Source organism: Microtus pennsylvanicus, chromosome 1 (genome assembly GCF_037038515.1).
Source record: "Microtus pennsylvanicus isolate mMicPen1 chromosome 1, mMicPen1.hap1, whole genome shotgun sequence".
NCBI classification, from domain to species: Eukaryota; Metazoa; Chordata; class Mammalia; order Rodentia; family Cricetidae; genus Microtus; species Microtus pennsylvanicus.
In genome coordinates, this window is record NC_134579.1 from 116,191,452 (window position 1) to 116,204,715 (window position 13,264).

At 42.1% G+C, this 13,264-nt stretch overlaps 1 protein-coding gene across 10 annotated transcripts in view; it reads right to left on the bottom strand.

Moving 5' to 3' along the window:
• Hectd4 (HECT domain E3 ubiquitin protein ligase 4) overlaps positions 1-13,264 on the bottom strand; it is a 186,293-nt gene that overhangs the window by 99,040 nt on the left and 73,989 nt on the right. For all 10 annotated transcript variants that reach the window (XM_075980735.1, XM_075980708.1, XM_075980727.1 and 7 more), the window contains exons 10-15: positions 11,608-11,721; positions 10,390-10,530; positions 5,043-5,275; positions 4,562-4,707; positions 2,620-2,690; positions 602-707 (exon numbers count right to left, since the gene is read on the bottom strand). In XM_075980735.1, coding sequence (XP_075836850.1) covers positions 602-707; positions 2,620-2,690; positions 4,562-4,707; positions 5,043-5,275; positions 10,390-10,530; positions 11,608-11,721 — 811 coding nt within the window. The remainder of the gene's footprint in view (positions 1-601; positions 708-2,619; positions 2,691-4,561; positions 4,708-5,042; positions 5,276-10,389; positions 10,531-11,607; positions 11,722-13,264) is intronic.

Genomic DNA, 13,264 nt, shown 5'->3' on the forward strand with positions numbered 1-13,264 from the left:
AGCCAACTGCCCATAAGGTTCCCCTCACCCATCGCTTCTGCTAAGGACTTCCCAGACCCACAGCTTCACTGATAATATTGACCATATTGAGATTTCAACACTTAAAGACAACTGCAGGATTTACTATCTTTCATTGGGCCCAGAATTTAGGCTCAACATGCTAGTTACCTTATTAGCTATAACAGAAGATTAAAAATCAAGCACATTTAAATGTAAATTATCACTTATAAAGAAGGCTAGTAGTGAATAACATAGAGAACATGCTGTGGTCTGCATGAGACTGTACCCCTAGGCTCAGGCATTTGAACACATGGTCCCAAGCTACTGATGCTATTTGGAGAGAGAAGTCTTAGGGGTGTAGCCTTGCTAGAGGAAGTGTGTCACTGGGAGCAGGCTTTGGGGATTTAAAACCTTGTGCCACTTCTAATTTACACTTTATGCTTCCTGCTTCTGTCATCACACCACTGCTTGCAGCCATGCCTTCTCATCATGATGCACCCCTATCCTTCTGAAATAGCGAAACCCAAATAAACCCTTTCTTCCACAAGTTGCTCATGGTCGTGGTATTTAATCACAGCAACAGAGAAGTAGTGGGTGTCACCTGTAGTGATCGTCCTCATCACTGCCGAACCGGTTGTTCTGAAGCTGCTCGGCTAGGTTGGTTAGGATCACGTCTCGCAGCTGGGAAAGTCCGCTGTTTCTCTCTCCTGATACAGGACAAAACTCCATGAATGACCCTGTTAACAACACTTAGAAAACCCACTGGGTTGCAGTTCCAGTATCTGGGAGGCTGAGGCAGAAGGACTGCTCAATTTTAAGAAGACTGGGACAATATCTTAACAAACTGCACCTCCCACCCAAAGAAAACTGATGTTATTTTTTAAAAGGTTTCAAAGAAGCAGACTAGGAGCACAGCATTTAGACTCGTGCAAATAGCAGCAAAACAGCATCACAACCAGAGCACAGCTAGAGGCAGGACATTCAAATCAAGTGTGATTTTTCTTCCTAATATATTATAAAGTGTGGTTTTATTACTTCCTTAGGTTAATGCTGCTTTTAAATGCTGACTGTCTTTAACATGTCATTTGTTGCTGCTGCTGCTGCTGCTGTTGTTTAAATTAAGTGTATGAAAAACTAACAAAAATCTAGGGTTAGAAATCATCAAGACAACTGGATGGTGGTGGCGCACGTCTTTAGTCCCAGCACTCAGGAGGCAGAGGCAGGCAGATCTCTGTGAGTTTGAGGTCAGCCTGGTCTACAGAGCGAGTTCCAGGACATCCAGAGCTACACATAGAAACCCTGGTAGGAAAAAAAAATAATTGATCTTAAAAAGAGGAAAGAAAAAAGAAAAGATATTGGTTTGGTTGTTGGTTCTTTGTTTGTTTGTTTGTTTAAAACAGGGTCTTACATATCCCAGGGTAGCCTGAACTTTCTACAAAGCTGATGATGACACTGAATTCCGCATCATCCTGCTTCTACCTCCCACATACTGGAATTGTAGGCGCACTGCCATGCTAAAATAGGAAGTGATTTATTTTTAGATGTGCTAAACATTCAGAGTCAAGACAGAGGAAGAGGTATAAAACTTCATCTTTGAATTGTGGCTTCTGCATTCAACCTGCAGTGCTGGTCTCTATGCATACACATTTTGCTGTCTGTCTTGGGTACCAGGAAACTAGGGACTCTGTTTTTTGAGGCAGGGTTTCTCTGTGTAGCTTTGGAGCCTGTTCTGGAACTCACTCTATAGACCAGGCTGGTCTCAAACTCACAAACATTCCCCCTGCCTCTGCCTCCCGAGTGCTGGGATTAAAGGCGTATACCACCACAACCCAGCAAACTAAAGACTCTTGCATGCTAAGCAAAATTTCACCCATGAATGTATTTTACCTAGGTACATGTATACCATATACAAGCCTGGTGCTGGCACATGTCAGAATTGGGCATCAGATCCCCTGGAGTAAGAGTTATAGATGTTTGTGAGCCACCATGTGGATGATGAGAACCAAATCCAGATCTTCTGAAGAAATAGCCAGTGCACTTAAGTACTGACCCATCTCTCCAGCCCCAAATACACACTTTCTCAAGTATGTTGACTAATAGGAAGAAAAAGAGACCCCTCTGTATCAGTCAGTGTCCAGCTGTTACCTTGGGAACAAGAAAAACTAGCAAAGTCTAGCTATTCGGCTGAAAGTTCAAGGCCAGCCTGAGAAAGTTAGTGATACACTCTCTTAAAAAGTAAAAAGAAAGAACAGGAGAAAGAGATGGCTCAGTGGTTCCTGGCCCCTACATGGCATCTCAACATCATCTTTAACTCCAGTTTTATGGCATCTGATACCTGTCATTCCACAGGACTGAAGCTATGTGGTGCCCAACATTACATGCAGATAAACAATCAAAATACAGAATAAAAATAAAATTTTTTCAAGTAAATAGAAGGCTTTGGAATATAATTAATGGTAGAGTACATGCTTAACACATTCAAAGTCCTAGCTAGGTTCAATTCTTAGTAACACACGCACAGACAGGCACGCATACGGGCAGACAGACAGACAGACAGACACACACACACACACACACACACACACAGTTGTTCAAGGATAATCTCAAGATAATTCTCACCTTCTGTTAAGACCAGCTTAAGTAAGTTATTGATTTCAGTTTCACCTGGGTATAAGATATTTAAACCAGAGCTGAAACGACAGAAAAGTCAAAAAGTTTTTTTCTTAAACATTTCAGAAAATATACGCTCTATTTAAATTTTTGTTAGAGATGTTAGTCTGGCCAGATAAGTGACAAAGAGAATTTCTGATCTCAGCTTTTCATGAAGTCTGGAAGATCAGGGTGGAAAATGGCATCAGAGGTTTGTTTCTGTTCTGTTTCTTTGTTTTCTGGCTTTTTTTTTTTTTTGGCTTTTTCCTCTTCCCTCTCTGTCAAGCTGTGACATATAATCAAGTGTGCAGTTTAGCACACAGCCTCAGGCACTAAAGAAACTGTCACAAAGACGGGACAGTGCCTATACCCTGTCCAGGAGTTTCTGCCTCGCAGAACATTTGTTCTGTTGAGGAAGCAACTCAAAATATTAACATGGTGAAAAGAAACAGAAAAAAATAAACTTTGCCCCCTATGTCATTCTTGCCAGAAAAGCCTTCCAGACCAACCATCCAAGTCTCCATCAGCCTCTATACTACATTTGCTCATGTTACAAATCTACTTCTATGAACGTTGATTGAAATAAAATAAACCAATAAATTAAAAAATAATATTGAGGCTATTTGAGGTACATATGAATTTGAGGCCAATGTGATCTATACAGTGAGTTCCAGGCCAGTCATTGCAACATAGTGAGATCCTGTCTCAAAATTTAATTAATTCACAATAATTAATAGCTGGAATGAGGGGTCTGGCCTGTAACTCCAGAAATTGAGACAGATACAGGAAGATCTAAAGTTCAAGGTCAGTCTGGGCTATCTCAAAACACCCAGTCTCAAACTAAGAAAAAAACAAAACAAAAGAAAAATGCCCAAAAAATACATAAACAAAACAACAAAACAAAATTCTCACTGGACTATGGCCCATAAATTCACTAGTGAAGAGACTGAGAAGATGCTAGTGGAGTAAAGTGCTTGCTATGAAAGAATAGGAGCTGACTTCCATCTCCAGCGTCCATGTAGAAAAGTTGGGCATCAGCACACACCTGATTCCAGTGCAAGAGCCAGACAGAACTCCTGGGCCTTGCTGACCAGCTAATCTAGTCAACTGGCAGGGTCCTAGTTCCATGAGAGGGACCTGTTCTTTTTAGACAGGGTCACACTCTATAGCTCTGGCTGGTTTGGACCTCACTACGTAGACCAAGTTGGCCTTGAACTCACAGAGACAGGCCTGCCTCTACCTCTAGATGACTGATATTAAAGGTGTGTGCTGGTATCCACATCTCAACAGGATTTTTTAAAAAAATCATTACTATTATTATTTGTATGTGCATGTGTTTATGTGTGTGTGTGCCGTGCATGCACGCACGTTCATGCCAGTGTACATCTAGAGGTCAGAGGACAACAATCAGGAGTTGGTTCTTTCCTTCTATGGTGCGGTTTGGGGATTCAACTCAGGTCATCATTCTTGGGTGGCAATGAGTCATCTCAGCAGCTCTCCAACAGGATTTTGAGCAGGTTAATGGGGATTAGCACAACTAAGCCCTACACTACATCAGCTTCCCACATAAGCCAACCTCACGAACCTACATGATAGGTGTCCTTCTTATTCCATCTCACAGCTGAGGAAACAGAAACATCAAACTATGGCCACAGCCAATGTGAGTGGCAGAGCAGACTCTAGACACCAGGGCAGTTCCACGCCAGAGCATGCTCCACACTCACGCTTGAGAACATCCTAGCTGCCTGCAACTGTCCACTCACAACCCTTCTAGAGAGTTTTGTTCTTTTCACAAAGAAAATGTTCTTCCATTGATGAGGTCCAGATTCTGGTGGGCTGAGCTATCTAGGCTACAGCATGCACAGAGGCTTCTTTTGCAGAAAGCAATAAAAAAAACCCATTTGCTGTTTACCTGATGGCAAGACAGACCTCCTTCTGAATTTCAGAGCAAATTTGGTCTTTCGGTGCCATCAACAACTGCCAAAGAAGCAATCCTGACCGCCGAATGATGTCTCGGTTCCTTTCAGTTTGTGGGCTGAAGAAAAATTTAAACACCACCTACAGAAACATAAGAGGCAGAGCTAAGTATGCTCATTCCACCAGGGATAAAATTAGCTCTCTAGAAGAAAGCACAGGGTAGCTGTTCTTGTGAAAAGATAACCAGGTGCATTTTCAACTCCACTCTCTTCTACACAATGGGATATAGTAAATATCTTACACACATTAGCAGCAATGAGACAACATTCACTCCACTAATCGAGGTGCAATGTACATGATAGATGACAACCCTAGTCAGAGGACTGCCAGGAGGTAAGAACCTCTGTAAAAACTGAGGTTGCTGAAGATGTTTCTTCTGGGAGGAGGTGGCTGCTAAACTCACACTGAATGTGTACCTGAAAGACAACGAGGATGCAGCGTACGATACAGGTGTCTCCATTAACCATGGCCTTCTCCATGATGTCACAAATGCTGCTCAGATGGCGTGCCTCAATAGGGTGCTGCTTGCCCAGGACACTAGTGATGGGAAGATTGGGGTTCGTGGCCAAAAGATTGAGCTGGTGAATGCACATGGCGCCAACATGGTGCAGTAATTGGTTTATGACCTCATTTGTGCTGATGGCCTCTTCTGGAAGATGCAAAGGAAGCATGGTGAGGAAAGACATGACAAGTGTCCCAGAGGAGTAACTCTCCAGTGTACAAAAGCTATGCACACTCAAGGACAGACTTGTGGTACCCCTGGATAACACTGCTGCTTCAGAACCTTTCCTGCCATAGTATGGGATGTAACATAGGTAGCTACCACTTACTAAACTGGTTATGTGGGCTTAACAATGGGATAGTTTGACATGCATGGTTACAAATTTAAATTCTTTTAGTCCTATTTTATAGAGCAGTAAACGAAGAGTGAGAGAGGTTAAGTTACGCTAAAACACCCAATTATGAAGTAACAAAGCTAGGGTTTGAACTCAGGCCATCTCAGCCCATGCTGGCAACCATTCTAGAAGACTTAGAGACATCTTCCATGGCTGCCCTATGGAAGAACCCCTGTCCACAAGCAACCTCCTTGCACCAAATTCAGCATTTCTATTCAGTTGGATAGATGTTTATCAATTAAATCTGAAGATTAATAAGCATTTTCTTATATAATTACTTTATGGCTCATGGATGGTTTCAGGCATTCAGAGGATGGAAGTGAAGAATAATCTACATAGGCAAGGTACAAGAAAGACTACTTCGGGAGCTAGAGAGACAGCTTAAAGGTTAAAAGCAATGGTTGCTCTTCCAAATGATCTGAGTTTAAGTCTTAGCACCTACAAGGCAGCTTAAAAGATGATAAAAGGATGCAAGCATGGGCAGATATGAAGACAGGGCTCTTGGAAACTCCCATGACTAAAAAGAAACCTCCTGCTCATCTTTTACCCTGAGGGTCCCACTAGATCCCACTTGTTCCTCTCTTGGGAGTTTTAAGATTTTGAGCAATGACTGTTCATATTTACCGAGGACTTCTGCCAAGTTGGGGATCTATAGAATAAATGAGGTCTGAGTTTAAGTTAGATACGTGGTTGGACAGGAGTAAGGATTCTCAGTGTAAAGTTTATGAAAGACTCTGATTGATGAGAGGACATGAGAAAAAAGGGGTGGAGGCAGACTGGCTAGCAAGAGGAAGCGAGGACTGTGAATGGGAAGACAGTAAAAGCTCAGGCAGAAACAGTCGTTGCAGACTGGTGGGAAATGGCAGGGCTGGGATATATTTTGAATGTAGGAGCCAAAAGGATTTGGTTCATTGAAATTCAAAGATAAACTGGGTTTAGGAATGTAGCTCAGCTCATACAAAATGATTGTCTAAGGGGCTGGAGAGATGGCTCAGAGGTTAAGAGCACTGCCTGCTCTTCCAGAGGCCCTGAGTTCAATTCCCAGAAACCACATGGTGGCTCATAACCATCTGTAGTGAGATCTGGTGCCCTCTTCTGGCATGCAGGCATACATGCTAGCAGAACACTGTGTATATAATAAATAAATCTTTTTTAAAAAATAAGTGTCTAATATGAACACGGCCTGGATACCCTCACATAAACATGGCATGCTGGCTCACACCTGCAATCCTATTACACAGAGGGAAGGGGGTTAAAGCAGGAAGATCAGAAGTTCAACGTCATTCTTGGCTATATGATAACTTTGAGTCCAGCCTGTACTACATGAGACCCTAGCAGAGACTGCTTTTAATCTCAACACTTGAGAGGCAGAGGCAGTCAGGTCTATGTGAGTTCAAGGCCCGCCTGGTCTACAAAGCAAGTTCCAGGACAGTCAGGGTTCCACAGAGAAACTGTGTCTCTAGTAATACATTAATTAATTAATAATAAATAAGTAAATAAAGCCTAAATTATTCAGTTTGATACTGTGAAAGAATGGAAATCCATATACAGAGATAAGAAGGGCAGATTAACAGGTACAAACTTGTAAAGGAAAATAAGGGGTGCTTTTTGCCATGTAAAGCCCCACATGCCCACTGTATAAGCAAGTGGAGGTGCGTTCAGAGTCTGGAGAAGACCAGGGACTTGGCAGTGACTGGTACATAGCACAATCTCTTTTTTTTTTCTTGATGCAGGTTTAAAAACAACTTAAACCTCAGGATATGATTCAAATACCTTATGAGCTCTAAGGTATTACACCTGGGCTGGGGAAGCTCAGCTGTCAAAGCACTTGCCTCCCACTGATGACCCTAGTTCCAACCTCCAAAACATGAAACAAGACATAACAAAAAAAGTCGCTCCCATTTTATGGGTACAAAGCAAGTCAATTGTTTTTTAACAAATTTATACAAATATGATTAGGAATCCCAGGCAGCGGTGGCTCATGCCTTTAATCCCAGCACTTGAGAGGCAGAGGCAGGCAGATCTCTGTCAGTTCGAGGCCAGCCTGGTCTATAGAGTGAGTTCCAGGACAGGCTCCAAAAGCTACAGAGAAATCCTGTCTTGAAAAACAAAACAACAACAAAAGAGAAAATTAGGAATGAAAGCATAGAAACTACTATTGACTCTACAGATTAACTAATACATGTTCACTCTTTTTCCAGGGGTTGTACTAAATGCCCTTCCGTTTAGGTATGGTCTGTGCCTGTTCTAGCTAATGCACAAAAACTGGCAGGCACTACTAAAAACAGCGTGTCAGTTTCAGCATCCCTCCCAACATGACAGGTTGATATAAATCCTAGGATACAGTGTGAAGCAAAGGGGACAAATCTTTGTGCTATTCTTATTTCCATCCATAACTCGAGTTTAGGCACAGTATCATGAAACCCAGGCTAGCTTCAGGTTCACTGGGTAGCCAAAGAGGACCTTAAACTCCTGATCCTCCTGCCTAGGCCAGATATTCACACACTGAATTACAGTACAGCTTTGGTTTTAGTAATTTCTTGGGGTGGGAGATGTAGCTCAGCTGGTAGAGTGTTTGTCCAGCATGTATGAAGCATAACATAAACTGGGTATGTGATCCCAGCACTAGAGAGATGGAGGCAGGAGGATCAGAAGTTGAAGATCATCCTTGGCTAAATATTGAATTTGATGTCAGCCTGGAATACATGAGACTCTGTCTCAAATTCAATTACTTAATTACTTCTTTATTAAAATTCAATTAACTACTTCTTTATTAGTGTTTTCAATTTATAGTCATCAACTCTTCCTTTAATTTTTTTTCAATATATTTCACTTAGTTTTTTTTAACATGTCTACAATGGCTACTTTAAAGCTGTCATCTACTAAGTCCAACATCTGACTTAACCTATGTGTGCAGTTGGGCTGAGTTTCTTCTTTTAACACCTTGTTTCCTTATTGTTATTATTACTGTATTTGGTGTTAGGCATGGAAGCCAGGGCCTTGCCCCTACAAATCATCTATCATATATTGAGCGACACTCTCAATTCTGGGTTATTTATTTATTTATTTACTTATTTATTATGTATACAATATTCTGTCTGTATGCCTGAAGGCCAGAAGAGGGCGCCAGACCTCTTTACAGATGGTTGTGAGCCACCATGTGGTTGCTGGGAATTGAACTCAGGACCTTCGGAAGAGCAGTCAATGCTCTTAACCACTGAGCCATCTCTCCAGCCCCTCAATTCTGGGTTTTATTTCAAGATATGGTGGCTGTTAACCAACAGTCATAGGTGGCACCCAACATGCTAAGCTACTAATGCTCGATTCTATAAGGGTCTACTTGCAAGGAGGCACCGCAGCTGGGCACTTATAAACTCTGCCCTGATAAGTAACTTCTGTCTGTCCTTCTGATGATGGATTCACTTTACATTTACCCAGACATGAACATACAGCAGGGATCCTTTCAGGCACCCTATGGAGGCCCCAAGATTCATCAAATCTCCATCTACTTTGCTGTTCTGTTGAGCCCCTGGTCTCTCTTTGGCACAAAAGGAAATTCTACTGCTGCTGCTGCTGCTGCAAAAGAAGCTCAGCCCCAAAACCTGTCAGCCCTTAGAAAGCAAAGCTGTTGATTTCCACAGTGGGCCCAACTCTGGCATAATCAGCTAAAAATGCCACAGGCTTCCACTGTTTTTACCCAAAATGTTGAAGATAGTATGTTAGTGGTTATTGTTGGTTGGTTTTGTTTGTTTTTTATTTGTTTGTTTGGGTTTGGTTTGGTTATAGCTTTTCAAAACAGGGTCTCTCTGTGTAGCCAAGACTGTCCTGGAACTCACTCTATAGACCAGGCTGGCCTCGAACTCAAGAGCCCCCTGCCTCTGCCTCCCAAGTGCTGGAATTAAATTTGTTTGCCCCCCACCTGACTGTTGTTGCTTGGCTTTTTGAGAAAAGAGCTCAATATGCAGTCCTGGCTGTCCTTTGTAGAGCAGGCTGGCCTTGAACTCACAACAATCTGTCTACCTCTGCCTCCTTGAGTGTTGTTGTTCTTTTTAATATAGTAATTGTGTTAACCAGTTTCCAAAATACGGATAAAGATGGGTTTGCTGTTGTAGATAATGTCTGTTTTAATGATACTTTACAAAGAGAGTATTTGCTGAGTTACTCTCTCTTCTGTAGCAAAAGAGTTGATCTCAATGATGTCAATATTGCTGGGCATGGAGATGCACACCTTTAAACCTAGCGCTCAAGAGGCAGGGGCAGGTAGATCTCTGAGAGTTTGAGATCAACCTGGTCTACACAGTGAGTTCAAGGACAGCCAGGCTCTGTAGAGACTCTGTCTCAAAAACCAACCAACCAACAAACAAACAAACAAAAAGTCAATATTAAGAAAGATAATATAAATTTGGGTATAACTAAGCCATTGTCAGTATAAAACATTAATATAGCATAGAATTCCAGTCCAAGAACCAATAATCAATGTTGTATTTTGGATTTTACTTTGAGGCAGGATCTTAGTCAGGCCCAGTTTGAATTAGAGCTCACTCTTTAGCCTGAGCTTTCTATGTGCTGAGATTATATGGGTTCCTCCTCAGCACCAAGAATCAAATTTTATATCTACATTTAGATTTTGGGAGGGACATAGAGATTTTCCTTTTAGAAACCTACAAGTTCTTCAAGGCCTCCACATTTACATGATTTACATGCTTTCTCCTTCCCAATAGACAGTTGTCCCCGTCGTGGACAACAGTGGGTTTTAGCTTGTAAGTTCCAAGAAGGAAGCTGTGGATACAATCTGTTGCTAGCCCACATTCCCACCTAATGCTGCCACTCTAGTTTGTTATATTTGGGAGCTGACAGTGCTGCTCACCTTTGGGCTCGGTGATGATATGGCTGACCCCCAGTCTCTGGCACACATAATGAAAGGCCTGGTTCCCAGGATTGCACCACTGATCGATATAATCATTTGAGCAGGTCCACAGCATGTTGTTCACGGTATCATAACAGGCACCTGCAAACAATACAGTTCACTCAGCGGCTGCGCCAACACATCTGCACATATATTTACCAGGGAATTGCCAAAGAACAAAAGGCGAGAATTTCCCCCAGTGCTGACAGTCACAGCTCTACTCCCAAAGAACTATGTAACAACACACTAAATTGGAACCGAGAAAAAAAGCTTAAATTTAATTTGCAGTTTTGCTCAGTTCCTATGCAAGAAGGAACAAGTCATAAAATACATGGTTTGCAGCAACAGGTTCTTATGAACTACTTCCAAAATGGATTCAGATGGCTTCCATGAAAAATTCAGGACACCAGGAACAGGTAACACTGTTGAGTCCACAGAAGTGGATCCATTCCACCTTGACTAAAGGTCAGAGAGTTTAAGCTTATTCTTTCTCCTTCAAGGTTACTGACAAGAGATTTGACGTATGGTGTGGCTACTATCAAACATATCTTGACCTAGGTATAGCTACTTGGTGAGATGGTAATCACTTTGTTCCTTGTAAATAAACACAGGCCTTCAGTATTCACTGGATAGCCCTCCTCGTACTATCTTATGTGTCTGTACTTCTTTGGTATCTCTGTTTATTCTGCCTAATATTTCTAATCCACATGTTCCTGCGCCAAAACATAAGAACCTGTTGAGGCTGGACCCCAACAGATGTCGCCTCAACATGTAGCTATGCCATAACACCAACACACAATAAAAAACTCTGGAGAGTCCCAAACTTCTGTATGTACCCCTTGCAGCCAGGACAAAGAGCAAGTCCAATGTATGGGATTGGATCCATTTTCCAATGTGTGTTCTTCAGCAGAATAAACCTCTGTTTGGCATAAACCCTGGAGACTGTGATGAGCAACGCCTTACAACATAATGTGAGCATCAATGGCAGTTCATCTGAGAATCTGACACGTGGCAGCTTCCACACTAAGTCTCTGAATTAAGAAGTATTAACATGTATCTCTTTTAAGGAAAGTGGAATGCCATAGAGAATTAGCAAGATCTTTCAAGAACACTTGAAATGCTCTTGAAATAATCACTCAAGATGAATCTTCCAAGGAAACAAGTGTATTTGTGTCTTACCCAATCCTGGTACAAGAGCACCACGCCCCAGTGAGCTTCCAGCAGCATCTATGAGATCCGCACGACTTGTGAATTGGCCATCTGAAATGTTATATACCAAACTGGAGGCCAGGACTGTGGAGACAGACAGCTCTTTAATCATCCTGAAGACACTCTTTAAAACTTCCTTTTTAGGCTCCTAACCAGACTTCTTTTGAAAACAACAAAGATAGACAATAAACACAGAAGATCCCTGAAAAAAAAAATGCTGACCAAACGTCTTCATAATATTTTTGAAAGTGAATTTAAAACAGCAACATTGATATGAAGGTGTTTTTCTACTTTAAAGGATCAAAAGAGAAAATGGAAAAGGGACAGGAAGACTCAAATCACAGGATGGCAGCGTGTTAGGAAACGTTTCAGTTGGGTCTTATAAGCGCTGGTATGATGCTGTTCTCCTCCCCAGCTCTCATTGTGACTCAGACACTTGGACTTTTCCCTCAACACAGGAGAGTGGAGCAGTGAAAAAGAAAGTCTTTGGGTATGTAGGTTTGAATTCAGCTCTACCGCATCTGGGTGGCACAGGAAAGTCATTAGCCTCTCAAGCTCTTCACTTGCAAAACAGATCATATAAGGTGCTGTGCTGGATAGCTTTATGTCACCTTAACACATGCTATAGCCTCTCAAGAGACGGGAACCTCAACTGGGAAAGTGTCTCCATAAGATCGGGATATAGGTCAGTCTATAGAGCATTTTATTAATTAGTGATTGGTGGGGAAAAGCACAGCCCAAGTGGTCCTGAGTTCTATTGTTGGAGGAGAGAGGAGGCCATTTGTTTGGTTCCCGGCCGCCCGGCTAGCTTAGACTTGAAATAATCACACAGTAACTATATTATTTAGAACACTGCTTGGCTCATTAGCTCTAGAGCTTCTTATTGGCTAACTCTTACATCTTAATTTAACCCATTTCTATTAATATGTGTATTGCCACATGACAGTGGCTTACCAGCTAAAATTCCCAGCATCTGTCTCTGGTGGCTCCACGGCTTCTCTCTGACTCTGCCTTCTTCCTCCCATGCTATAGGCCAAGCCAGTTCTTTATTCATTAACCAATAAAAGCAACCTTCTATAAGAAAGAAAGCTGAACAAGGCAAGAGAGGCAAGCAAGCAAGCAGCACCTCTCCGTGGCCTCTGCATCAGCTCCTGCCTCCAGGTTCCTGCCCTGTTTGAGTTCCTGCCCTGACTTCCTTCAGCGATGTGGAAATGTATGCTAAATAAGCCCTTTCCTCTCCAGCTTCCTTTTGGTCATGTTGTTTCATCACAGCAATAGACCCTGACTAGGACAGGAAACCTACCTCATAGCTGCCATGCAGAAGAGGTGAGTTAAAATGTCAAGCACATACATGTTAGTTGCTATTGCTGACAGCACACCCAAACCAACAACTGTTTTGCGTATGTACAGAGTTTTACCATGATGTCCAGGGTAGACTTAAACTCCTAATTCCCTACTTCAACTTCCCCTGTGCTGGAACTACAGGTTCCTGCAGCATCTTGCCTATATTTATCTACTTACATTCTTTTTTTTGTATTTGTTGTGTTTTTTTTGCCTTCATAGTCTGGCCTTAAATTCACTATGTAGCTAATGCTTTCATTCCCCCGCCCCAAGGGTTTTTCTCTCT